General features: G+C 38.7%; 1 protein-coding gene across 5 annotated transcripts in view; it reads right to left on the reverse strand.

The window, feature by feature from the left end:
- The window catches only part of cacna2d4a (calcium channel, voltage-dependent, alpha 2/delta subunit 4a), a 370,881-nt gene that overhangs the window by 204,565 nt on the left and 138,604 nt on the right, over nt 1-27,712 (reverse strand). For all 5 annotated transcript variants that reach the window (XR_012100619.1, XR_012100620.1, XM_073059275.1 and 2 more), the window contains exons 17-24: nt 23,076-23,162; nt 21,026-21,097; nt 14,018-14,079; nt 11,512-11,579; nt 8,445-8,490; nt 4,979-5,076; nt 4,167-4,260; nt 2,457-2,552 (exon numbers count right to left, since the gene is read on the reverse strand). Coding sequence is in view for 3 of the 5 variants with exons in the window: in XM_073059275.1 (XP_072915376.1) it covers nt 2,457-2,552; nt 4,167-4,260; nt 4,979-5,076; nt 8,445-8,490; nt 11,512-11,579; nt 14,018-14,079; nt 21,026-21,097; nt 23,076-23,162 (623 nt within the window). In the remaining 2 variants the exon portion in view is untranslated. The remainder of the gene's footprint in view (nt 1-2,456; nt 2,553-4,166; nt 4,261-4,978; nt 5,077-8,444; nt 8,491-11,511; nt 11,580-14,017; nt 14,080-21,025; nt 21,098-23,075; nt 23,163-27,712) is intronic.

Genomic DNA, 27,712 nt, shown 5'->3' on the forward strand with positions numbered 1-27,712 from the left:
AAGGGCCTTTTCCAAGCCGTATCTCTGATACATAAATAAATTCCCCTGTTGAGGGTATTTTTAATCTTTTTATAGTCATCAGGGGATTCACTCATTCCTGTCCTCCTAAACCCAATGTATGTTTCCTTCTTTTTCTTGACTTGAGTCTCAGTATCTCCCATCAGCCAAGGTAACCAAAACTTGCCAGGTTTACCCTTCGCATCAGTAGGAACATGCTTTGCCTGGATTCTTGATATCACAGTCTTAAAAATGTCACTGATTCGTTTTCTTTCAAACAGGATTACCTGATCGACTTCTGCTGGATCCTGTCCACCAAAATTAGCCCTGCTCCAGTTAAGGATTCTGACCTGTGCACCTAACCTATACTTTCCAATTGTATCTTAAAACTAATAAAATAATGGTCATTGGAGCCAAAGTGCTTCCTGTCTGCCACTTCAATTGCTTGCCCTAAAAGGAGGCCCAATATTGCATCCTCCCATGTAGAGTCTATCAAAGAAATGAAATTTGCTGAATGCTGCAAAGATGAGAAAAAGTGCAGATGCTGCAAATCCAAGAGTCACACCCAAAAGCCGGAGGAACTCAGCAGGGCAGGTGTTTCAGCCCAAGACCCTTCATCAGGACCCTTCGTCCTGATGTCTTGGCCCAAACCGTCAACTATTTACTCTTTTCCTTAGATGCTGCCTGGCCTGCTGAGTTCCTCCAGCATTTTGTGTGTGTTGCTGAATGGTGCTTTTGGTTGAGGAAAGCAGATTTTATCAGATGTTATCTAATCTATCACCTTTCCAGAGGATTTTTAGCAGTTCATCTCTGATCTCCATTGAAAGACCCCTCATTAAACAAGGCTATTCAAAACCCCATAAGTAGCTGTGGCAGTTTATAACTCAATACTCTGCCACACAACAGGTAGTGGGAATGAACCTTCAGCATCTTTATTACATCAATCAAAACTCAATGTAGACTTCATTATTGATTCCCTCAACTTAGTGAAAAGAATATGACAAGAAGAAATTTGTCCATGTAAGGAAGATATCCCTTGTTATAACAAATTACTGATCACTTAGTGAAACAAGATATTAAATTAATTAAACAAACAAACTAAAATGCTGGTGGAACACAGCAGGCCTGCTGTGTTCCACCAGCATTTTGTGCGTGTTGTTTTTTGAATTTCCAGCATCTGCAGATTTCCTCGTGTTTGCTCGCTAAACAAACAAACTGATGTTTCTTTTAAACTTCTCACACAATTAAAATTCTTATCTGCAGTTATGATGGCAGAGTGAGAAAATCTGCAGGTAAATTGCCAGCCAAAATCTAAGTGCTGTGTCTAATCGTACCATGTAAGGAGAAGTATAAGCCAGGCAATTATGAGGCTTAGAAAATTCACCCCAATAAGTATTGTATCATTTGTAACAGAATTACAGATATTACAGAATTACAGAGATGCTGAAGATGTTCTATAGGTCAGTTGTGGAGAGCGCCCTCTTCTTTGTGGTGGCGTGTTGGGGAGGAAGCATTAAGAAGAGGGACGCCTCACGTCTTAATAAGCTGGTAAGGAAGGCGGGCTCTGTCGTGGGCAAAGTACTGGAGAGTTTAACATCGGTAGCTGAGCGAAGGGCGCTGAGTAGGCTACGGTCAATTATGGAAAACCCTGAACATCCTCTACATAGCACCATCCAGAGACAGAGAAGCAGTTTCAGCGACAGGTTACTGTCGATGCAATGCTCCTCAGACAGGATGAAGAGGTCAATACTCCCCAATGCCATTAGGCTTTACAATTCAACTGCCAGGACTTAAGAACTTTTTTAAAGCTATTATTAATGCTTTTTGAGTTAGTGATTTAGATGCATATCATATTATTACTGAGTTAAGTATTGTATGTAATGAGTTTTTGCTACAACAAGTGTATGGGACATTGGAAAAAAATGTTGAATTTCCCCATGGGGATGAATAAAGTATCTATCTATCTATCTATCTATCTATTAGGCTTTCTGGAAAGAAGGGGATATCTGCCTGACTTCCTCTTCCAATTGTATGCATATGAGGCTACCTTGTTTACTAACCTGTCAAATGGAATATCTTCAGCTAATTGTTAGCCCCATCGGTTACTGTTAATGTTGACAATTTCGTACCTTTACATATGTCTATGAAAATCTAAATGAATAAAATATACATTTTTTTGCTATAACTAGTAAATATGGACAAGCTTTCTCAGTTGAAACCAACTCAATAGCACATATCAGTTTGATATTGCTGGCATATCAGTTTGCCAGCAATATCAACAGATGCTGAGAATATTCAGCTAACTGTTTTAATGCTTAATAGAACAGCTTGAATTTCCTCCAAAAATGATTTTTTTCCCTTTTTCTGTACATCATGCAATTGTATCAGGAAGTTTCTGCAATTTTTCTTATTTTCACAAGGAGAAGGTGAGAATGCACATTTTAATTATTTACACCTACTTGTTTGAGAGCTTTTCATCTCCAATAAAAAGACTACTTCGCATCAGGCCTGCACGAGTGCCCAGAAAAGCCATCTCAATGCCATCTTCATTATTTCTGTATCCAAGATAAAGAAAGAAATCCCACAAGTTGTAAAGAAATATTCTCAGGTGTACATAATATCAGAATAATTATAACATAAGATATAGGAGCAGGACTAGTAAAAGTGCAGTTGTTATAGTAACGAAACAGCATGGAGTATCATCATGAAGATAGCATCAGAATAATATACTTGGTGATTTTGCTAATTATGTGAATAAAAAACAATTATATCTCAGATGTGAAAAAAATATTTTCTCTGATTTGTCATTAGACCAAGTCTGTACGTATATTTAAGACAGGGGTTTTGGAAGGAAGGGATATGGGGAGAAGGCAGGAGACTGGGGCTGAGAGGGAAAAAGGATCAATCATGATGAAATGGTGGAGCAAACTTGATGGGTCAAATGGCCTAATTCTGCTTCTTTGTTTGATGGTCTAATGGTCTTATTAGTTTAAGAGTGACAATTGGGAAATTAGAAAATTGAGGTGTGACATGGCTATTTATTTGCAACTTTTCTAATTCTATTTTTATTTTTTTTTCAATCCTAAAAATGATTGGAGTTATATAAGTGAAATAGTCTCAAAAGTTTTATTATCTGTCAATAAGACCATAATAATGCAAGCACTTACCAGTTATTCATTCATATTAAAGCCGACATCAGGTGATAAAAGAGTGAGGGACCAACATTAAGTATGTCCTTATTACTGGAATAGGGTACTTTGAAAATAGCATCAATGTCTCAATAGGAGAGTTTCTTAGTTCTTAATCATCTATGTACACGTACTTCAACCCTGCAACAGGAGGTAACCTCAGCACCCGTTCCCTCCTCCCTCTCCCACAACTCTTTTCTCTCTACCAACTCAATGCAGATGATAATCTTTTTCCTGGAAACATAGAAACATAGAAAATCTACAGCACAATACAAGCCCTTTGGCCCACAAAGCTGTACCGAACATGTGCTTACCTTAGGAATTTGCTGAAATTACTTAAATTAAATAAATTATGGAGTTTACCATTGTTGGCTTGGCCTGTTGCTGAGAATAAAATAAGGATTGTAGTGTCCAGCAAGCAGTATTACATTTGTTTCCCAGAAAATCAGAAGAGGTATTGTAGTGCATCAACAAATCAATAGATCAGTGAACAAAGTAGCCAATTAATAAATTAATAGCATACATGGCATTAGTGGTAATAATTAATTGCAGCAGTAACAAATCAAGATCTGGCAAATAACAAATCATTAAATTAGTAGAGCAGTATATAACAATTAATGAATAAACTTAGAAAAAAGCAAGAAGTATTTGGTACTATAATGAAAGGGGAATTAACAAATCATAAATGGGCATTTCAGGAATACAATAATATTTATAAGACAGCAATCACCAATAATTTAATACTTTGATACTAGAATAGATATTCACATCCAGCAACCTCACAAATCAGAACAAATTTTTCTGGGGAGTTATGATTAAATTAATAAATTTATTAACCAAAAAAAAACTTTAAAAATTTCAGTGATACCCCTTTTAAATTTCATTTTTCATATAAACCTGGTAAATTGTTAAATTCTGATGAATGAAAGTTTTACAAATCTATTCTATTTAATACATTTTTCTTGTAATGACTATACTTACTCTGAAACATTCATGGCTATGGCTGTCCAGTATGCTTCAACTGGAGCAGTTATTACAGCATCAAGGAGAACCTCTTGGACCAGTTCCTCATCACCTTCACATAAAAGTAAACATTTCAAGGTGACATAAAATTTAAAGATAAATACAAGGGATACAGGCATATATAGACAAAGGTATATTCAAAATAGCATATTTGGTGGATAAATGCTCACATGACACATATAAATTATCTGAAGTACTGTATGCTGCAAAGATATAAAAACATATTTATGTACACTAGTACTTTGCTTAGCCTTCAGTTTGCACAAATAAGAGCACTGATGGAATTGGCGCTAAACAGATAATTCTAGCATTACCCAAAGAGGGATGTATTCTTTACGGCACAATGAGCCCAGCTTTCTCTACTGTTGTTCTTTGCTGTTCTGGGAAACTGGATGTCAAGAATCTAGTGTGAGCTCCTGTACTTTGCCCTGCTAAAACAGGAACTTGATGTGGAAATCTCCCCTAAGAATTCTAAAAGCTTAGATTCTTGTTCAATTGAATATCAACTTGGTACATAACATGAAGGCAAACCTTCACTGAGCCTTTAGATTCTTTCAGCAGGTGATATTGGATATTTTGCAGGTTAGGCAGCATGAAGACTATTCATTCCTCTCAATAGACGCTGCTTGACCTGCTGAGTTCTTCCCGTATTTTGTGTGTGTTATCTGGATCTCAGTATCTGCAGAATCTCTTTTTTTTTTGACATTGAATGTTACTTGTTAACAACAGTAATGAGTCTTATACATGAAATATACAGATTTTGTGCTCACATTCCAGATCTGGTTCCAGACCTGAAAGATAACGAATTACAGCCTCTTTTTGCGATAGCTTGCGATGGTCTGTGTCAATATCAGTTACACAATAAATCCTGGCAGAAAGGAAGAAAAATAAAAGTCCTTTATTCACATGTATAAGTTTTAAAGTCTTTCAAGTTTCAGGTTTATTAGAATATTAAATAAATTCAGAAATGGCATCAGAGTGGATTTATCACTTCATAAAGATACTGAAGCAATATGTTTAGATTAAATAACTGGACGGTTTCTAACAGAACTAAACAACCTTAGTCATAATTTAGGGGTATTCCTGCCTCACACCATCCCATCCCTATCACCCCCAATCAGATGACCATTTGCTCAAGCTTGACTCTAGGATTTAGCCCAACAATCCAGTGCAATACTAAGACAGCAATGCCAAATAATGCTGCCATTGTATTCAATGTTGTTTTCTTATTTCTTGCTAATATGTTTTACATACGTCAACTGTTGTATAAAGGAAGGCACAATCTTTGTAATTTTTTCTGTAGGTGATAATTATCGAGCAAAAAGTTGTGATGGTTAGTACTAACATTAAACTTCTCCTGCGGATGTTCACAATTCACTGAAGTAGTGTTTCATTTAATCCTTCAAGTGATGTAGAAGGTACTGGCAATGCTAGTATTTTCAGTTCGTCACTAATTACATCAGAATTAATGAGGCAATTAATTATGCATGTTGATTACAAAGGCTAGGTTGGGTAAGGATGGCAGCATTTTCTCCCTGAAGGACTTCAGTGAACCTCATGGGTTGTATGACAGTCCAATAATTTTGTGATTATATTTTCTGGGAGTAGTGTTTATTTTTACATTACAGATTTATTTGGTTATTTGAATGAAGTTCCTCAGCTACAATGTCAGAATTCAAACTCTTGTTTCTGGATCAACAGTCCACAACTCTGGATGCTTATCCAGTAACGTAACTGCTATATCAATTCAAATATGACGTATTTCAATGGGAGTTGCTATCTGACGGAGATTACGCATTCTAACTTTTCTGTTAAAATTCTATTTTATTCAAGACTTGCATAACAAACATCAGAAGTTCAATGATTTCTTATTGCAAGGTCATTCAACCTGTTGTTCAAATAATATTACATATTGGGGATATTCGGGTAGATGAAGCTCGTCAGCCTGGGAAGACAGTCCATCTAAGAGAGGGAAAACTCTGATTTCAAACCTCTGCTGCCTTGTGGCCAGACCCACTCATGGGAAAGGCTTTGGGAGTAAACCCTGAGGACAAATCCAGAGCTGGAGTCCCTAAGGCAGTCTGACGTTGCCTTCAACCTCACTCTGGCAACTCCTGTGACAACACTGGTGCCAAGCTGTATCAGTCCTTGCCCTTCCCTTGGACAACATCGGTGGCGTGGAGAGGGGAGATTTGCAGCATGGGCAACTGCACCTTGGAGAGGAGACTTTCCAGGCGCAGATCCATGGTCTCGTGAGACTAACGGATGCCATCATCATCATTGTCCTATACCTCCATACATTATTGTCTGCTGGATATCAATCTTTAATTAACCAATCATATCATTTAAAATTGAGATCAGGAGAAATCCCTTCATCTTGTGGAATTCTCTACCATTGAAGACAGCAGAGGCCAAGTAGTTAAATATATTGTAAAAGTTGCTAGATATATTTAATAATGCTAAAAGCATCAAAGAGTCTGGGGAGGAGATAGGTTCAGAGTACTAAAGTGGATGATTAACACAATCATATTGAATAAAAAAAGGACTGAATGACCTAATTCTGTTACCATTTTCCATGCTTCTGTATTTCTATAGCTGATATTATTAGATATATATAATATTAGATATTACATAATAGAAAATTCTAATCTTGGACAATATATCTCTTGGAAGTTAAAAACTCACAACAATGTTTATTAATATTGTTACTACCTGAAGCATGCATATACACCTAGTCAGACATCCAGTCACGCACATTCTCATTCATCTTCCCTACTCACACTCACAGAAGGTTTTCCTTCTAATGGGCAGAGGGGCTAGTGAATCCCAGTTACATTCTCAAACAGAGACTGAAAGAAACCCACCAGGTATTTACCTCTAACATTTATCCTCTCCAAATTTCCAAACAGTGTTTGATTTATATGTGGAAAGCACATTCTGTGGAATATACGCTGATTCATCCAAGAGGTATCTTTTACTCAGCTTAGTAGTGGAACTGCTCTGAAGGAAGAGGTGTTCAATTGAGACAATTAATGAGAACACTGGTGTAGATGGTTGGGTTATTGTTATATCTGTCTGACTGAAGCAGATGGTGGTAAGGAGTGTGGAAGAGCTCTCTACCTCCTCTTTTGGGAGGTATTTTGGAGCCAGAACAACACTTCTTCTCAGGAAGTGAGGTACATTTCTCTTCAAATATCCCACAGTAATATTGTCCAGGAAGCATCTGCTGAGTCAGGTGACAGCTGTCATAATGCCATAGACAAATGCCACTCATTGTCTAAACCACTTCTAAGTCATCTCATACAGATGAAAAGAGCTGTGTACTCTTGTCGCTTAGGAGCAAATCACTGTTTTCCAGGATTAGAGAAAATTGGTGCCCTTTGGAAGCTTGTTAATTAAATGTTCCTTTATAAGAAATGGGAATCAAAATGCAGCATGTTGTAGACCTACTACTTTTGTGGCTTCAATTTACATCAACAGTGTTGAAAGGGTGTGCTGGATGCTGACTGCTGCAAATATCTGCACATCATATGTGAATGAAAGATCAGTCCCACCAGAATTAATTCTACTGGTAAGTATCCAGTTGAATTTCTTGATAAGTGAGATTTGACTGGGAAATAGTAATAAACATGATTTACTGATTTCTCTCCATTATCATATTGCTTTATTTTTATTTTATTTTATTGAGATACAGTGTGTAGTAGGCCCGCCTGGCCCTTCGATCCACTCTGCCCAGCAACCCTAGCCTGATCACAGGACAATTTACAATGACCAATTAAGGCACCAATTGGTAAGTCTTGGTGCTGTGGAAGGAAACCGGAGCACCCACTCAGTCATGGGAGAGATGTACAAATTCCTTACAGGCACTGGTGGGAAATGAACACAGGTCACTGGTAAAAGCATTGTGCAAGCTACTACTCTACTAGGTCACCTGTGTGTAAGTCTACTCCTCAGCTTTTTTTTTCTCCAGTCCTGCCGAAGGGTTTCGGCCTGAAATGTCGACTGTACTTTTTTCCATAGAGGTGTCTGGGCTGCTGAGTTCCTCCAGCATTTTGTGTGTGTTATACAAACTGGTTGCTGTGTTTTCTACATCAAAGCAGTTTGAAATGTCCTGAGATTATAAAAGTACTAAAAAAATTATTTTTCCATTGAGAGTATGGACACCGGTTACAAATAAACTACTGAATAATCGTAAGCTAATCCAAAGTCCACTTGTATTCAGTAATACCACCTTACCATTCATTGGCAAGTGTCACATCAGGTTGGTCTATGTCATGTAACCCTGAAATTTAAAAAAAAGTAAATCAGTGATTTAAAATTGATTCATGGTGATTTTTTATTAAAGGACCAAAATCTACTCCTCAGTCCATCAGATGAAAACTGCAACCACTGACCAAGATACGACAAAAAAGATGTTTTGCTGAAGAAATATGAGCAGTTAAGATCCATCTTTGAAAAAAAATAGATCTGTAATGATGATGACGCTGGATAATCAAGATTTCATCGTATCGAGAATATTATTGGGACTGAATAGTAATAATCCTCAGATCCTGATGACCCATGTCAAACAGTTTAGATAGAAGTAACTATGGAGATTGTTAACAGTCTGTTATTATCTTCCAAAATCCTACACATCTAGAATGGTTCCCACAAATAGCAAAGGTAACCCCATTATTCAAGAATAGAGAAAAATAGATGAAGAACTCAGCATCAGTACAGAAAATGATGGAAACAGTAATTAAAGAAATGGTAGCCAGAACACTCAGAAAATTATTTCAGGATTTAGCAAGTCAATATGGAGCTGTGGAAAGAAAATGAGGTTTGCCAAATTAGTTGGAATTCTTTGAGGTTGTAACTGGCAGAATAGATCAGAATGAACTAGTTGATAAGTGTACTTCAATAAAGTCCCAAACAAGAGATCATCAAGCAGAATGAAGGTATAGTTAATGGTGTAACAAACAGAACAGGAATAAATGGATCATTTTCAGGTTGTAAAATTGCGATCAGTGGGATTGAAGCTGAGGCCATGAGCGTTTACAAAGTAGGTTATCAGTGATTTGGATCAGATGATCAAATATCAAATATCTGTCATTTCAGATTATATAAAGCTATATGGGAACATGGGCAAGCAATTGAAGGTCAACACACAAAATGCTGGAAGAATCAACAGGTCAGGCAGTTTCTATGAAGGAAAATTATCAGTTGACATTTCTGGCTGAGACCCTTCATCAGGTTTTGTGTTCAGAGGGTACTGGGTGAACCTTGTACATGAATCACTTAAAGTTAAGAAACCAAATGGTATGTTGGTCTTTTTTGCAAAAGAATTTGAACAAAAGAGTGAATATATCGATTTTCATTTGTATAGAGGTCTAGTAAAATGGCATTTGAAATGTTGTTGACTTGAAGAAGGATATATTGATTTTGCATTACAGGAAGCACAGCAAAGATTTGCCAGATTGATTCCTGAGAACTGTAGGCTTATCAGTGAGAAAAGATCTTGGGCCTATAGTCTCTTTAATTTTAGAAGAATGAGAGGTCAGCTTATTGAAACATTAAAACCCCACCCAGATTTAAAAGGGGATATGTCAGGTTAATGTTTTCCCAGGCTGAGTATGTAGAAGCAGGGATCACAACCTTAAAGTAAGCAATTGACCAGAGTAGAGATAAGCAATCTATCGAACTGGAATTCACTGCCTAGTAAAACAAAGAAGGCTCTGTCACTGAGTACAATCAAATCTAAGATTGCTTTGCTTTTGATTTTAAGAAAATCAAAGAATTGGGTAATAGTACAGGAAAACAACACTGAGGTAAAATATCAGTTATGATATTAATGAAAAAGATACAAGAGACTAAATGCTCTATTCTTGTTTCTATTCCTTAGGTTCTTATATAAGTACTGTAATATATATATATATATATATATATATATATATATATATAGAGAGAGAGAGAGAGAGAGAGAGATAGAGATAGAGTTATTGGTACATTGAGGGAGATCAACTGATGATTTCCTTGCCCTTCTATCTATCGTGCTGTTGTAAGTCCATTCAGTGGTCCCCAGTACAATAAGATGGGCTCTTAACCTCACATTCTACTTTGTTATGGCCTGCACTTGTCATAAGGGTGGTGCTGGGAGCAGACCCAAATGCAAGACACAGACACTGAACTACCAGGAACAGGACTAGGCATGAGAAGGAAGCAAGGGAAGAGGGGAAGAAAGGATGCTGAACATGACACAGACCCTGGACAAGACAAGGATTCTGGGCCTGGGCTAGGACTTGACTAGGATAGTGGAACCAGGACATGGAACTGGGAATTAGAAACTTGGAACCTGGACAAGGACCCAGAACCTGGGTCTTGACTCGGGCTCAGACTCTGGAACTAGGCGAGGCAAGGCTCCAGGAGTGAAGGTGAAGGGAAGGGATACAGACAGGGGGTTTGGACAGGAACAATCCAGCAGCCAGAGGCTGAATCCTGAAGCTATTTCTGAAGCCAGCCCAAACGAGAATCAGCTGCCTCGACAGAAACTGGGAAAAACCGGAAAATCTGGAATAAGGAATATGGACTGGGCTGTGAACCGGAATGTGGATTTCACGGACCAGACCATGACAGCACCTTATTGCTTGTTCAGACTGCACTTACCCCGTAACTGTAACACCGTGTCCTGTTATTGTGTTTTCCATATACTACTACTTTGATGTACTAATGCGATGATATAATTTGTATGGATGGCATGCAAAACTAAGTTTTTCACTGTATATGTGACAATAATAAACCAATTTACCAATTTACTATCTATCATACTCCACCAGACTTGCACTATAAATACATTGGTAATTTTCAATCCTCATATGCCTAAATAATAGATAATATGGCACATAATAACAAAATACAATTTATCTGTAACCTTTGCACAATGAAACAAAGAAAAACCAGAGAAGTTTAATTAGGAAGAAGGAGGTAGGTTTGAATGGATTGTGTACAGAAACGAGCAATGTTTCAGAACAATATAGAGATATTTAGGTGACTTGAAGAAGTTGAGAGAATAGCAATGGAAACAATTAAATGAATAAAATTTCCTCATTCAGCAGTTCTCACCTCCAGATGTCCCAACTTCACCCTTTTACTGAATTCAGATTTGGGACAAAGTAACATCAATGAAATGCCAATTATCTCATGTTTTTCATATTTTGAGCATAGGTAACTATTGTCAGGAAGTAAAGAATACAGTTTTAATATTGTCATGACATCTCTTACAAGATTTTAAAATCTACTGAGAAACAGTCAAGCTATAGGTTCTTACCTTCTTCCACAGATACATTTCCAATGAATAGAGATTCACCATGACCCCTTGTAAGAACAATACACAGACTGAAAGAAAGAAAGACAGTTATGACATGATGCATACAATCTTGCATATTATGCATACTAGCAACACCCTTAGTTGATTTTTCAGTAGAATGGATTAAATAATCAAAGGTTTCAAAGCCTATTAAACTTCATGCCAATTGAATTATATTCTGTTCTTCATATGCTTTCAGAGCAGTAGTAATATTATTCCATCAATGGTTCCTTAGGATTTCTGGAACAGCCCTCTTTGGTTTTAAATCAAGGATTTGATTTAAGTGAAGCAGATCTTGATCTAAACCACAAGGGCAGTGCAGGCATTTCTATCTCACTGACTTCAGTTCATTTCTCATTTCTAGTATTTCTTTATGTTACAGAAGAGGGGCATTTTGTCCATCTGTCCTTACAGGCTTTCTGAGAATTCTCATTAATCTCACTCCCTCATTTATTTCCCTGAAACCTAATGGCTCTCACGTTCTCATCAACTTCTCCCATTCCTCTGCCACCCAACTAAAATGGATGTAATTCATTGTAGTCAATAAACCTGAAGCAATCTTTTGGAATATGGGAGGACAGTGAAGCTCTTGCAGGAACACACATGGTATGAGGGAGAATCTGTAAACTCATTTTAAACAGCACCCAAGGTCAGGATTGAACCCATTTCCCTGGAGCTGTGTAGCAACAGTACTAACTGCTGTGCCAATGTGGTGTATGTTGAGGGGGTGCCAATTTTGAGAAATGTGCAAAGGTGTTTGCAATAAGCTAAAAGCTCACAGTTAGAATATGAGGGGTAAGATGGAAAGTGAGTGTAGACAAGATCTTTCTTACATTCTTTTGGAACTTCTACATGGGGACATGTTGACAGCTGTTATGCAATATTCAGGAAGTTCAGAGGGCAGCACTCTGATCACTACACAAGCAGCACATCTGTTTTGAGGCTCATTTACTGGGCAATGCCAAAAGTTTTCTCACTTCAAGACTTCACCATGGTCTGGAGCAAATACTGAAATAGCTGAAAAAGCTCAGTATGTCATGTAACATCCATGGAACAGTCAGTATTTAGGGTCTGTGACTCATTGTTCTGATAGTAAACACGAGGAAATCTGCAGATGCTGGAAATTCAAACAACACACACAAAATGCTGGTGGAACACAGCAGGCCAGGCAGCATCTATAAGGAGAAGCACTGTCGATGTTTCGGGCCGAGAAGGGTCTTGGCCCGAAACGTCGACAATGCTTCTCCTTATAGATGCTGCTTGGCCTGCTGTGTTTCACCGGTGTTTTGTGTGTGTTAATTCTGATAGTAACTGCTTTTCTTTCCATATATACTGGCTGACTTTCTGATTTTTCCTATCAACTTTTTTTTATTTCAGATTTTCATCGCTTACAATCTTCCACAGCCTTTTGTTTCTTTCATAACCAACTTCCTAGCTCTTTGCTTCATCCCTCCCACTCCGTTTTCACCTATCACCTGGTGTTTCTCTCTCCCCTCCCTGCACCTTTCAAATCTACTCCTTAGCCTTTCTTTTCCCCCAGTCCTGCCGAAGGGTCTCAGCCCGAAACGTAGACTGTGCTTTATTCCATGGATGCTGCCTGGCCTGCTGAGTCCCTCCAGCATTTTGTGTCTGTTGCTCGGATTTCCAGAATCTGCAGATTTTCTCTTGTTTGTGACACAACATCAAGATTAACTAGAAATGAGCAAAAAATGGTGGTCCTTCCAGTTATGTTCAGGTCTTGAAAATTGAATTTAAAAGTATTTTTGGTCATGTATTATCCTCAATCTCTCCAGGTAAACACCTATCAATCACTTCTAAAGTGCTGCAGGTAAGGACAGTTGAGATGTGGGACCAAACTTATTGTAATATTTCCTTTCTGCCCACCAATGAAAAGTGCTTAAACATGGATGGAGAAAGCATGGCACAGCAATTATCTCTCTGCATTCCATCCTCACTTCCTACTTGCTGACACTTTTCGTTTCATTGAGACCTTACAGAATTTGATTTAAAAGTGTGTGGCTTTGTTACCCTAGTAAAATTGATACAGTATGTGCACATGATAAAGTAACTCATTTGCCCCACGGCTATAGTGAAGTCACTCTCATTGATTCAACTTGCAAGAAGTAGATTCCCCTTGCCTGTAGTAAAGATCAAGATTAGAGTGGGGTTGAATGTACCCCGATTTTCATCAGCAAAAGGACTGCATTATTTCCATTCTCTAAAAACTGAAAATAGAGCTTTATTACTATGATGTTAGCTGAAAATATGTTAGGGTTTTTGAAGAGGATACTTGTTAAGCGATAGATTCAATCCATTTAACTTCCTTTTTTGTTCTTTGCATTAGATCGGTTCACTCCATTATATTGTTTTCCACAGATCACTAACACCAAATCCTCTGTTTAATAAGATACCTTTACTTAGAAAGCAATGAGAATGAATGAAATTAATGTTCGAAATAGAATATCACCTGAAAGGCGTGTCATCAATATTTGTGTAAAAGTAGTCATTTGTTAGAAATAAGACGCGTTTCTGGAAATTCAAATAGAGAGAATAAAATTATATCAGTATTTGTTACTGCACAACAGGACTGAACAAGCCATTCAACCCACCACAACACATTAACAGTGGGGAAGCATCCATGTAAATCCTATCTTCCAGCACTTATACACAACCTTCTCTACCCAGGTGATTAAATTGGTCATTTAGACACTTCTTAAATGTTGTCATTTGTTTCTTTTGACATTCAAGATTCCCTGCACTTGTTACCCTTGGATTTCCCTCTTACAGTAACATACTGAACTCTCACTATTTCCTCTTTGAATGCTTTACTCTCTCTGTACGGATGTGGACATCTGCAAGTAGATTCTGCCAATCTATGTTTGCTAAGTTATTTCATTGAAATTTGACTTCCCCAATTTAAGGTATTTATTTTGAGCTAATCCCTATCTTTTTCCATAACAAATTTGAAACATACAGAATTATGATAGTTGTCTTCAAAATCCTCCCTGAGCAATGTTCACCAAGATAAGGTCCAGTACTGATCTTAGGTCTACTTGCATACTAGGTGAAAAAGCTCTCCTGGTCAAACCTCAAAAAACCTCTGAGCCATTTGTGTTAAGACAATAGTAGTTAATATTCAGGAAATTAAAATGCCCCAGTACTAAAATACTTACACCAAGAGTATTTATCAATTTTACACACATAGTTCTAGGGTCTGATGGTGATGCCATGCCGTGCACCGGGCATATGGATGATCAATGTGGATTGCAAATACATTCAGATTGGTGTTATAGAGTCATAGAATGACAGAGTTGTATAGGACAGAAACAGATGCTTCAGCCCATCACGTATATGCCAACCACTATGCCCACTTACACTAAACCTACATCCCTGCATTGAGTTCATATTCAACCCTGCCCTGATCATTCAAGTATCTGTCAAGATGTCTCTCAAATGTTGTTACTGTTCCTGCTTCCACCACCTCTTCTAGCAGCTCAATACAAATACTAACTACACTTTGTGTGAAAAATGTACCCCTCAGATTCCCTTTAAACCTCCTCCCTCTCACCTTAAACCTATTCTCTCTGGTTTAAGAAAACAGACCTACACTATCCAATCTCCCCTGATAAATCAAGACTTCCGAACCAGTCAGCAGCCTTGTGAATCTTTTCTGCTCTGTCTCTAGCTTGATCACGTCCTTTCCATTGTGTGCACTATTACTAGCCTGTGCATGGGTGAGCTGGGAGAGAACACAAAGGAACTGTGGCTACAAGATTTCTCTGACCCAGGAAGAAAAGAGGAACAGTCCATGATAGAAACACAAGAGCAATATGTTATATGTTAATGATTTGGATGATGGAATTGATAGTTCTGCGTGGAAGGGTGGGTAGGTTTGCGGAAGCAGGGAAGCTACAGAAGGACTTGGACAGATTAGGACAATAAGCAAAGAAGTAGCAGATGGAATACAGTGTCAGGAAGTGTATGGTCATGCACTTTGGTAGACTATTTTCTAAATGGAGAGAAAATTCAAAAAATCAGAGGTGCAAAGGGACTTGGGAGTCCTTGTACAGGTAAGGAAGGCATATGCATTCATTTCAAGAGAGCAAATACAAAGGCAAGGATGTAATTCTGAAGCTTTATAAGGCTCTGGTCAGACCACATGGAGTATTGTGAGCAGCTTTGCACTTCTTATCTCAGAAAAAAATGTACTGGCATTGGAATGGGTACACAGGGGGTTCCAGATAATGATCCCAGGAATGAAAGGGTTAACAGATAAGGATCATTTGATGGCTCTGGGCCTGCAATCAATGGAGTTTAAAAGAATGTGAGAGGGAATGTCATTGAAACACTTTGAATATTGAAGGACCTAGCAAAGTGGATGTGGAGAGGATGTTTCCTCTAGTGGGTGAGTCTAGGACCAGAGGACACAGCCTCAGAATTTAGAACATAGATGAGATGGTATTTCTTAGCTTGAGGTTGGTGAATTTGTGAAATTCATCACCAGAGATGACGGTGAAGGCCAGTGATTGGGTATTTTTATAGTGGATAGGTTCTTGATTAATCAGGATGCCAAAGGTCACAAGGAGAATGGGGGTTGAGGGGAATAATAAACCAGCCATGATGGAATGGCAGAGCAGACTCAATGGACCAAATGACCAAATTCTGCTCCTAAGTCTTATGGTCTTATAGTTGTATGAACCATGAGAACAGCAGTCTGCTGAGGTCCAGCCAGCAACATTCAGATCTAGCAACTAAGTACAAGGGGTCCAGGTACAGTTTCTGGATAGCCTTCTCACGTATGAAGTGGCAATTCTGGGACAAACTTGAAACACTGAAGTATGTTCAACAGCTGTGGTAGGTATTAAATACTATCACCCCTACAAAGAGAAACAAAGTGACATGGGTGACACCAAGGCTCAACTCCCAAATGAGCTGAATGCTGCTATGTTCGCTTTTCAAAATATGGAGGCACCTTCACGAACCTTCACAGCTCCTAGTGACCCTGTGATTTTAGTCTCTGAGGCCGACATGAGAGTATCCTTCTGGAGGGTCAACCCATGGAAAGCATTCAGCCTAGACAGGTTACCTGGTACTAAAGACCTGTGCTGATCAACAACAGTAGTGTTCATTGTTATCTTTAACCACTTGCTTTTGCAGTCTGAGATACTGAACTGCTTGAAGCTGGCTTCACTTATACCGGTGCCTAAGAAGAATGTGGTAACCTGCCTCAATGACACCATCCAGTAACACTTCCATCCACTGTGACAAAGTGCTTTGAGAATTTGGTGATGAAATTTATCAACTCCTGCCTGAGATGTGACTTGGATCCGCTCCAATTTGCCTACTGTCACAACAGATCTACAGCAGATGCCATGTCATTGGCTCTTCACTGAACTCTGGAACATCTGGACTGTGAAAATGTATACATCAGGATGCTCTCCACTGACTACAGCTCAGCAATCAATTCTCTGATGCCCTCAAAACTAATCAATAAGCTTCAAGTCTGAGGCTTCAATACCCTCTTGTGCAACTGGATTCTCAATTTCCTCACTTGCAGACCCCAGTCAGTTCGGATTGGCAAACACATCTCCTCCACAATCTCCCTCAGCACAGGCACCATAAGACTATGTGATTAACCCCCTGCTCTACTCACTTTATACCTGTGAGTGTGATGTTAAACATAGCTCCAATGCCATATTTAAGTTTGCCGATGACACCACTGTTGTTCACTGAATCAAGAGTGGTAATGAATCATTATACTGTATAGGAGGGAGATTGAAAATCTGGCTGAGTGGTGCCAGAACAACTTCTCACATGATGTCAGCAAGGCCAAGGAGATGACCATTTGAGGAAACCAGATGTTCATGATGCAGTCCTCACCAGGGGATCAGAGGTGGAGATGGTCAACAACTTTAACTTCCACGGTGATATCATTTCAGAGGTTCTGTCCTGGGTTCACCATGTATGAAGAAAGCAAAGCAGTGTCTCTACTTACTTCGCAGTTTGCAAAGATTCAGCATGACATCTAAAACCTCGACAAACTTCTATAGATATGTGGTGGAGAGTATATTGGCAGGTTGCATCATAGCCTTGTATGGAAAAACCTTTGAAAAGATGTAGATACGACCCAGTCCGGGTAAAGCCCTCCCTACCAATGAGCACACCCACATGGAGTGACGTCACAGGAAAGCAGCACCTATCATCAAGGACCCCCACCATCCAGACCATGCTCTCTTCTCACTGCTGCAATTAGGAAGAAGGTACAGGACCCACACCACCAGGATCAGGAACAGTTATTACTGCTCAGCTATCAGGCTCTTGAACTAAAGGGGATATCTTCACTCAACTTCACTTGCTCCATCACTGAATTGTTCCCACTGAACTGGACTCACTCTCAGGGACTCTTCATCTCATGATCTTGATATGTATTGTGTCATTTATTTTTTCCTCTTTCATGTGTATTTTCAGATGGTTGTTTATTTTTGAACATTAATTGTTGCTTACCCTGTTTGGTGTGACCTTTCATTGATTCTATGGTGTTTCTCGTATTTACTGTGATTGCCCACAGAAAAATGAATTACCGGGGTTTCATATAGTGATCTATATGTACTTTGATAATGAATTTACTTTGACCTTTGAACTCTGTTTCCTGAGCAGCAATAAAAATGACCAGGCCTTGTTTAGATTGATTTCAGTTTCACTTTGGCTGCTTGAATTTTGGTTAGGTCTTAATTTTACACTCATGCAGATTCCTCACAATGCAATTAACTCTGGAGTATGGCAACTCATTGAAGCTGCTCTCTGCAAATTTGTTCATTACTTCTATTATAATTGTTCTACTCCTTTAAACCTAAATTCGAAGACTTTAAGAAATAATAATAATGTTCTTTTAAATCGACTTATTGTTTTGGCAGTCATTCAAACTCCTGGGGCAAATGAACTACCAACCTGACTCCAACCTACATCAAACCAGCCAGTGAGGCCTGGAATTGTCCTATCCATATAGAACAGCATGAAAGTGCAATCCCATGGAGCCTGCCTTCCCCCACTGATGGGACCCGGTCTCTGGACTCCACTGGAGAGTCCAATGCAGAGACTTGATGCTGAGGCCCAACTGAAGCAAAGGCTTGACTCTGTAGAGTACCTAAGACCAAGTCCTGGTGCTGAGGCTCCACTAGACACCACATGATGGTGCATCTCACTTCTCATCTGGACTTCCAGACCTACCGAAGGAAAAGAAATAACATTTGCCTTCCAGCCCAGCTGACTCCATTCCAGGTCTTCCAAGTCTGTTCATAAGCCGTCATTTACCTTTTAGTCACCTGATTCCACTCCAGGACTTCCAGGATCAACCAAATGCAGCCGCTTACCTTGGAAGCATGATAGGAGGGCTACTTACTATTTATTGACTATGACTCCAACTTCAATTCCACAATTCAAAGCAAACTCATCACAAAACTCCTTAACCTGGGTCTCAATGCCTCCCTTTGCAAATGGATCCTTCTCTCCCTTTGGCCCATCTGGTCCAAACTGACCAAGATGCCCCATCCAAACTAATCCCATTTGCCAGCATTTGTCCCAAGTCTTCTAAACCTTTCCAATCCGTGTCCAATTGTGTTTTAAAAATTGTTATTCTACCTGCCTCAATCACTTCCCCTGGCAGTCATTCCACCTCCATACCAGTTCTTGTGTAAAAAAAAATTCCCTTCAATTTCCTATTAAATCTTTCTCCTCTCACATTAAACCTATGCCCTAAAGCTCTTGATTTCCCAAACCTGGAAATTCATTCTATCCACGCTCCTCATGATTTTCTAAACTTCTATAAGCTCGTCTCTCAGTCTGCTGTGTTCCAAGGAATAAAGTCCTCGTCTATCCAACCTCTCTCAATAACTCGATCCCTCAAGTACAGGCAACATCCTTGCAAGTTTTTTCTTTTTAGTTAAGCTGAGTATACTAATCCCATTTTATAGTTGCTGGCCCATAGACTCTAATGCTGAATTCAATACTGCTATTTTGAACATTGTGAATCTCAGCACTCTTTTCCATTATTTTCACATGCAGTTTCTACCCAGAACTGTCACTTTTGAGATTTTCATACAGATAAGAAAATGAACCACGGTCCTTGGCCATCAATGCATGGAACTCTTGTACCTCAGCTTAAGTTTGTGCCTTAATTTTCTGAAAATTTGATCCCATTATTTTAGGCATTTTGCGATGGATGAAGAAAAGAATCCTGTCACAACAATATTATTTTTAAATCATATCTGTGTGATATCCCATTTTTTTACATCAAAGTTGTTTAGTGCAAGTTATAAAGTATTTGTACCATTTTTAAAAATTGGAATCCTGGCAATCAGGAAATTCCTTGGCTATTTCCTGTTGGAATCACTCAAACATGTATTTCATTTTCCTATCGTATTTCACTGGTATGATGATATACTTACAGAAATTAGATCTAAAGGTTGTTATTTACAACTTTCATTGTTAATTCACAATTAAGCAAAGAATGGTAGTTGGTTAGTTGGTCATTGTAAATTGTCCTGTGATTAGGCTAGGGCAGTGTGGCTCAAAAGGCCAGAAGGGCCTATTCTGCACTGAATCTCTAAATAAATAAAAAATCATAAATATGTGGAATGTCAGGATAAAAGAACCAAAGAGATCTTGCTGGGAAGTTTATTTTTTATTTTTACTGACCTCCCAATATTGATTTTAAAGTGTTGTCTTATCCAGACATGGTATCGGTGAACTAGATACTGCAATTTGACACCCCAAGCAACTTCCAAGGAGCAGTCCAGTTGTAGCATGGAATCAGAATGGGCTGCTCCACAACTTGAAGAGTCCATTAAGGCAGTACCATTTAACCATTTCCCACTCCCTATATTCCCCCTCCTCCCAATGTTACCCTCACCCTTGAATGTACTCTCTCTAATTCACCAGATCCTTAGTTTTCTGTCCTTCATCTCCCACCATAGTATTACTCAACCTTATGGCAGCCATGGTGGGAACTCTTTAACTGCACAAGTAGGTATAACTGAAATGTAGCTGTAGACTGAGGCATCACTTCCATTTCTGTAATTGTAAGTTTACTTTTAACACTTTAGAATGAGAGAACACCACAACTGTGTTTTCTTCAAGTGAGGATATCTCATTGTAGCAAATTTTTTAGTGTTACTCAATTATGTTACCAAGGCAAAATGTAGCATAAAAGTAATACCTCAAAATAGAATGAAATTCTGTTTCTAGATAAGAGCCCTCTGACAGATTGGGAGAAAATAAATTGATCTTCACTCATCTAATGTTTGAAATGTCCTTGTATTGAATTACAGATTGTAATTCAGATGAACAGAGTAAAGCATCTATTAAGTCATACCTGTTAAGTAGAGAATGTCAGTTGGAATTTCCAAAAGGCATAAAGGACTTTAGACTGAATAAATCATTAACAACAGGATGTGATAAAGACAAGTATATCTCTTACTCCTTCATCAACTGGTACTTTCACATTCATTGACATTGTTCCCGTTTCTCCATTCACCATGGCTGTTCTCAGCTATATATAGGGGAGAAAATATCACTGTCAATTTTAAGCTTCTTTACAGTGAAGTTTCTTACATTGCTTTCTTTGAATAGTAAAGATACCGGACATAGTAAGAATTATAATGCATGGGCTTTATTTTATTTTAAGAGAAAGTTATCTTGTGGGAATAATTTTCCATGACCACTGGTTAGGTACTTGATACAAAGCTGCAATAATATACTCTTGTGAACTGGTCATGCACTGTAAGTAAAAAATAATTATAGATTTGCCTACTGAAAGAACAAAGCACTTTCAAACAAAATCTGGTATCCAAATTCAATCACATTAATAGAAACCTATTTGAAATTAGCTATCAGCTTCAGCTACTGTCTATGGTTTATGGGTGAAAAGAAAACATGGTATATACAGATCAAGAAGTTATGTTTATGCACTAAAATGATTCCATGGGATTGATTGAAATATGTTAAGCTCCTACTTGTTCAGTCAGGTTGGGAGTGGAACAGGAATGCAGCGTCAATCAGAAAGAAGCAGGAAGATGTTGAACAGCTCATCCCAAAACTAATATCACACCCTATTTAACTAACAAATAATTGCCTTGCTAGAACTCACCTCCCATTAAAGGATGACTCATTCCTCCCCATACACTCAGTGGCCACATTATGAGGTACCTCCAGGCAAAGGGATGTATATTTGTGTTCTTCTGCTGCTATATCCTGTCCACTTCAAGGTTTGATGTGTTGTGTGTTCTGTTGTAACGTGTGGTTATTTGAGTGCTGTGAGCTTGGAACAGTCTCCTTTGACCTCTCTCATTATCAAGGCATTTTGCCTATAGAACTGTACTCACTGAATGGTTTTTGTTTTCACATCATCTTGGTAAACTCTAGAGACTGCTGTGTGTGAAAATCCCAGGAAATCAGAGGTTTCTGAAATACTCAAACTACCCCGTCTGGCACCAACAATCATTCCCAGTCAAAGTCACATAGATCACATCCCTTCTCCATTCTGATGTTTGGTTTGAACAACAACGGAACCTCTTGACTATGTCTGCATGCTTTTATGGATTAAATTGCTGCTACATGATTGGCTGAAAATTTTTTTGCATTAACGAGCAGGTGTACGGATCTACCTAATACAGTGGTCACTTGGTGCATATTATCTCCGGTACACTATTAAAACATAAAGTTAGGGTGAAGTCATTCATGTGAACAATCATGACAGAAACAAAATGAAACAAGTGTGTTGGAAAAAAATTGAGTCATTGCTGAGATTATAGTTTCAGAGCTAAATATACCTTGAAATCAGTCTGCACCATATATTTGGTGTTAAGATGGCATTGTGTGACTCACAAATTCTGTTTTAAAAGCTCTTAAAAAGATCGCAATATTTTGCACTAGCTATTTTTTAGAGGTGTTGTGGGCTTTCTTCTGTAATTCTGTATCATAAAAGTTGAGTTAAATTTTTGCATGTGCTAGCAATTCACCACACAAATATAATTTCATCACATGCAATACGCTACCAGCACTTGTTCCAGCAAATAGATAGTTCACCCACTCTGTCAAAACCACAAGATACCCTTGCCCTGATATTTGTCCCAATTAGACAATATTAAATACACACATTCACCAGATGCTGTCTTTGCACTAGCTCACTCACATACTGAATCAATAACACACTTTGTTCCTTTATCCTAATCATCCAAAGTGCTCATATCACACCATTTTTCATTTTTCTTATCAACTGAAGGAATTTTTTTTATCAAAAGCAGATGGCTAGTACTTTAGTGCAAAGGAGACTGACTTCAGCACAGCACTTTTACCTTTCCTGACCTGATGGATTCTGAGGCAGGTAAACCTGAAAGGAAAGCTTAAAACATGAGTTGAAATTAAGTGAGCTGAACAACCTCAGTGCCCCGTGTTTGGGACGGTAGAAGGAATATAGCAGAAGATGTGGAAGGAAAAATAAAAACAAAAATGAAACAGAAACAACTCACAATTTCATCTTCATCCTCCCATTCCACCTCTGACAGATCCACACTGTTATAATTTGGCTTTGGCTTCACTTTTTTCCCTTCTTTATACTGTAATTAGGAAGAATAATTTAAAATTAGTTCAGGAACCAAGAAAGGACAATAGCAATATAACACCCTGTACTATACCACGGTAGAGCATAATTTGTCTGAGTTAATTCTATTTCATGCTAAATTTTCACTCTCAGTCCTTGTTACATGACAGAGGAAGACAGGAGGGAAGTGTGTATTGAAGGTCAGATCTTCTCCAAAGGGAGCAAGTGAAAATTATCTGAGACACTTTTGTGTATCTCCTAGACAAAATTTCAGAACAATACTGACAAGGACTTGAACTCTTGTCTTCCTGTGGTGTTAATTGGACATATTCAATAACACTGTGCCTGCAAGAGAAAAACTGTTTACAAAAATAAAACCAGGTTCATGGAATGATAATATCTTTGTGAATACATAAAGCCTATCTGCTGAAAAGATATCTTAGTAGCTTCACTTCCAGTGTGTAGATTACCTTCAGCATCCCTCAAGGACCTGCACATGGCCTCCTCCTTTTTCCAATCAACATGATGTCTCTTAATAATGTTATGATACCAGCCCCCTCCTTTGTGAGAATTGCAAGAGCCCTAGTGAAAGGGGGGTCAATGACCCGAGAGAGAGAGAGCAAGAGAGAGAGAGAGAGAGAGACAGGCTGAATGGACACAGGAAATGGAAAGACAGCGACGTGCTGGATACCGCATTCCACTGGGACAAAAGCTGGTGACTGTGGCATTGTTCTCAGGAGACACCTGGGAACTGCAGACGTGCCAACTCGCAGGGACATTGTAAAGCCCTCGGGCAAAGTGGGCTGGTTGAGAGAGAGATTGCATCACCTGCAACCTGATTGACACCTGAGATCCCGTGAGGCAGTATAAAGAAGGGTCTGAAAGAGGACGACCCTCAGACGCACCAAGGAGACACCAAGAAGCACGATAACGCTTCCCGTGGGAACGGGAAGCCATTTTGAAGTAAGCCACGTGCGTTAAATTCCGAATGCGGGGTTTGTGGCTGGAACCAACGGAAGATCGCTTTTAACTAACAACGGGGAAGATCGCTCCCCTGATTCCATGGATGTTTTGGGCAAGTTTTTCCGTTTATCTCTCTCTCTCTCCAACACGTGAAACCAAAAGGGAAAAGCCTGCAGACTGCAGAGTGACTCTTTATATTTCCAATTGGACTCAGTATTATACCCTAGACAACGAAAGAGCTTATTTCTGAGTGATTATTAATGTACCTGCGTTTTAGATTGAGTATTGACGCATGTTATCTGAATGTTTGTATTAACCTTAATTTTTGTGCCCCTTTATTAATAAAACTTTTGAAAATAGTACCATTGGACTTCAACTGACATATCTATCTTTGCTGGTAAGTGAAACCAGTTACTGGTTTCATAACAATAACATGAAGTAAAATGACAGCATTAATTCTGAACTTAAGTTGTCAATACCATGTCTCCTTCGCTTTCTCTTAAGGTCACACAAAATTCTGTTGCCCATGTTCTAACACATACTAATTCTCATTCCGTCATTAGCGGTCTATCCAGGCTCTTGGTGAACACCATCTCAATGTTAAAATTGCCATCTTTATGTCCTACTGCACTCCTATCTCTCATTTCCTCCAATGCTACAAACCATAGACAACCTGCACTCCTCTAATTTTTGGTCTCTTTGTCATCAATGAGAAACTCATATGAATCATCCATATAAAAACTATAGTTAGAAGAGCAGCTCAGAAGCTGAATACTATGTACTGAGGGACTTCTGTCCTGACACACCAAAGCCTATCTATAAGGTAAATGTCCCCTTGACTGGATGATAGCAGTTCTAACAACACCTAAGGAGCTGTATTCTATCCAGGCACAGCAGTCCATGTGATAGGTATTCCATCCACTATCTTAATCATTCATTTCTTCATTCATTCCTTCATCACTGGTGCTTGCTGGCTATAGAACATACAGTACCAAATACAAAATGCTCCCTGGTTACTTAGCAAGGCTCATAATTTCCTATTTCCTAAATGTGATCTCTACCATCAAGAACAGAAAAGGCTTCAGGTACACAACCACTGCGTGATCTTCTTCAAGTTCCAACACCAGTCTAATTTGGAGTATATTACCATTCCTTCATTATTTCTGGGTCTAAATCCTGAGCTCTCTCCCCACAATGATTGCCAGAGTACTTTTGTCATAACAGCTGCAATAGTTCAAGAAGGTGGCTCACCCTCCATCTTCTCAAGGGCAATTAGGATTGGGTAATAAATGCTGGCCTTGACAATTGCTGAATCCAGAGAAATGAACAAAGAATCAAGTCCACTATGTTAACTTCCCCACAACTCACAAAGTTTTTATTAATTACAACCACAAATTAATAAGTGAAAGGAAGCCAAAATCACACAAAATCAGCAAGCACCCTTGTGCATTCCTGTACTTCCAGCCTCCCATGTGCAATACCAGAACTAATGCTCCCAGATCTGTGAAGCCTCTATGATTACTGTGGAGTGCTTCATCGATCCTAGTAATCTGTTATACAGCACATCGCCATACATCAGTGAAAGCCTGCAAACTTTTTTGATCATTGGTATTCATTGCTATAATGGCAGCAATGCCAACTTGCAGGACAAAATATTAAGCTTCCACTGCAACACTCAGAATTCATGTAACTTATGCTTATAGAAGTTGAAACCTAACCCAGGAGACAATGGATTATTATTTCACTTGTAAATGCTCTATTGGAGTTATTCATCTTTCTTTATTCAGACTGATGAGGGCCAATCCACTCTACTGGACTTATCAATGTCATTCTATGCAAGCTCTTGACAGATCTGAAAATGTACCAAACATTTCCTTAAGCCAAAGCATCAGTTTCTTTTACAGCAGGGTTTCTCAAACCAGGGTCCAAGGACCCCTCGGTTAATGGTAAGGGCATAAAAAAGGTTGGGAACCCCCATAAAATTTAAACGCAGCTCCATAAAAATAGCTGTGGACAATGTGATTGACTTCAAAATACTAGAAAGTTGGCATCAGGTTTTCCATCATGCCCACAGACAAATTCCACCTCTGAGCTAATATTCACATATGCACACTATCACTATCATTCCCATGGCTGGGAATGTGTATCTCCACGGACTTGGATTTCTATTATCTTCCAGTCAATTTGTACTTCTTAATGATATGAGAAGAGAAAGATATAAGGGTGCTGTTGTTTGGAGAAGAATGAAAAATAAACATTTCAACAGCTTTGGACAGTGAAGTTGGCATCTGAAGGATAATTTGTTTTCGAAGGCTTCACTTCTAATTCCAGCTGAATTTTTGGTAATGGTGGTTCCAATGATGACAAGCATCATATTTTATGGGGATAAGATGAAGCAGCTACTAGTGATTACCCACTAGTAAACACCTTCCTGTAATCATTTGGCACTTAACCTGCTGTAATAAAGGGAAGAATGATGTGATTGCAGCAAATTAACCTCAGTTGTGAGGTGTTCAGCATTTAATGCCACTGCACACAGATTCTTGGCTTCAAACACCTGGCGATGAAGTCCAAAATCATATTCCCTTCCTCTGCCTTCACAGCACAGACAGAGAGAGGGCCAGCCCTCCCTTTGTAGAAAAGACCATTTTTCATAAAATATTAAATACCACAGAACAACAATTACTATCATTGCAAATCTCTTCACTAATGAGATGAAGCAGCCATTCTTTTTTTGGATCAAACTCTGTTTTCAATTGTACTGCTATATCAGCGTTGCCGTCTTGTCAAAGCCAGTTTGTGCCATGAAAAAGGAATTGTTGGCAGAGAAAATCTCAAGCATGGAAAAGGGTGAGAAAAGATAGTTTTAAAGGAAGTAACAATTTAAAGGTAGTATTCAGTTTTGGTGACAGGTTGGAACAGGAACTCAGAATGGATCAGCAATGATCGTTCACAATGCCTTATTTATAGGATCTTATTCTGCTATGAATCACGTACATCTTATGCACCTTTTAATTTGCAGACATACCTTAATTCACTTTTTATTTTATTTAAGTTGTATTTTGTTTTAAAAATGTTGATGCTCAGAATTTATCTTCTTTTTTTCATCAGTTGTGGGTGCCTCCATGGCAACCAAGTAGTGTGGGGGTGTCCAGCAACCTAAGCAATTCTACAGTCACACTGGCAGCCCTGGAATTAATGAGGAAAGCAGCTGTGAAGCTGTGGTTGGCTTGCTTGTAATTTCTTAAACACAGCCTGTGAGAATTTGAACTTTCATTTAATGAAGAACAACTATGTTTGCTTCTTTTTGATCTCAAGTCTTTATCTTAAAGGGAGAAGTCTGTTTCACTAGTAGAAGTAGAATTTCTTACAGAACTAAACCGTATAGCATCTAAGGATGAACATTGGCATCACTAATTCTTCTTATGTAGTCCCTTTATGGTTTGTTTCCATCCAGTTCTATGGATTCTGAGATGGTGGATGAGAGTGATGAGAGGGAGGAGGTACAGAAGCCTGAAGGCACACACTCAGCAATTCAGGAACAGCTTTTCCCCCTCTGCCATCTGATTGTTAAATGGATATTGAACCCATGAACACCACCTA

The sequence above is a fragment of the Hemitrygon akajei genome, chromosome 10, assembly GCF_048418815.1.
Source record: "Hemitrygon akajei chromosome 10, sHemAka1.3, whole genome shotgun sequence".
In the NCBI taxonomy this organism is placed as follows: domain Eukaryota; kingdom Metazoa; phylum Chordata; class Chondrichthyes; order Myliobatiformes; family Dasyatidae; genus Hemitrygon; species Hemitrygon akajei.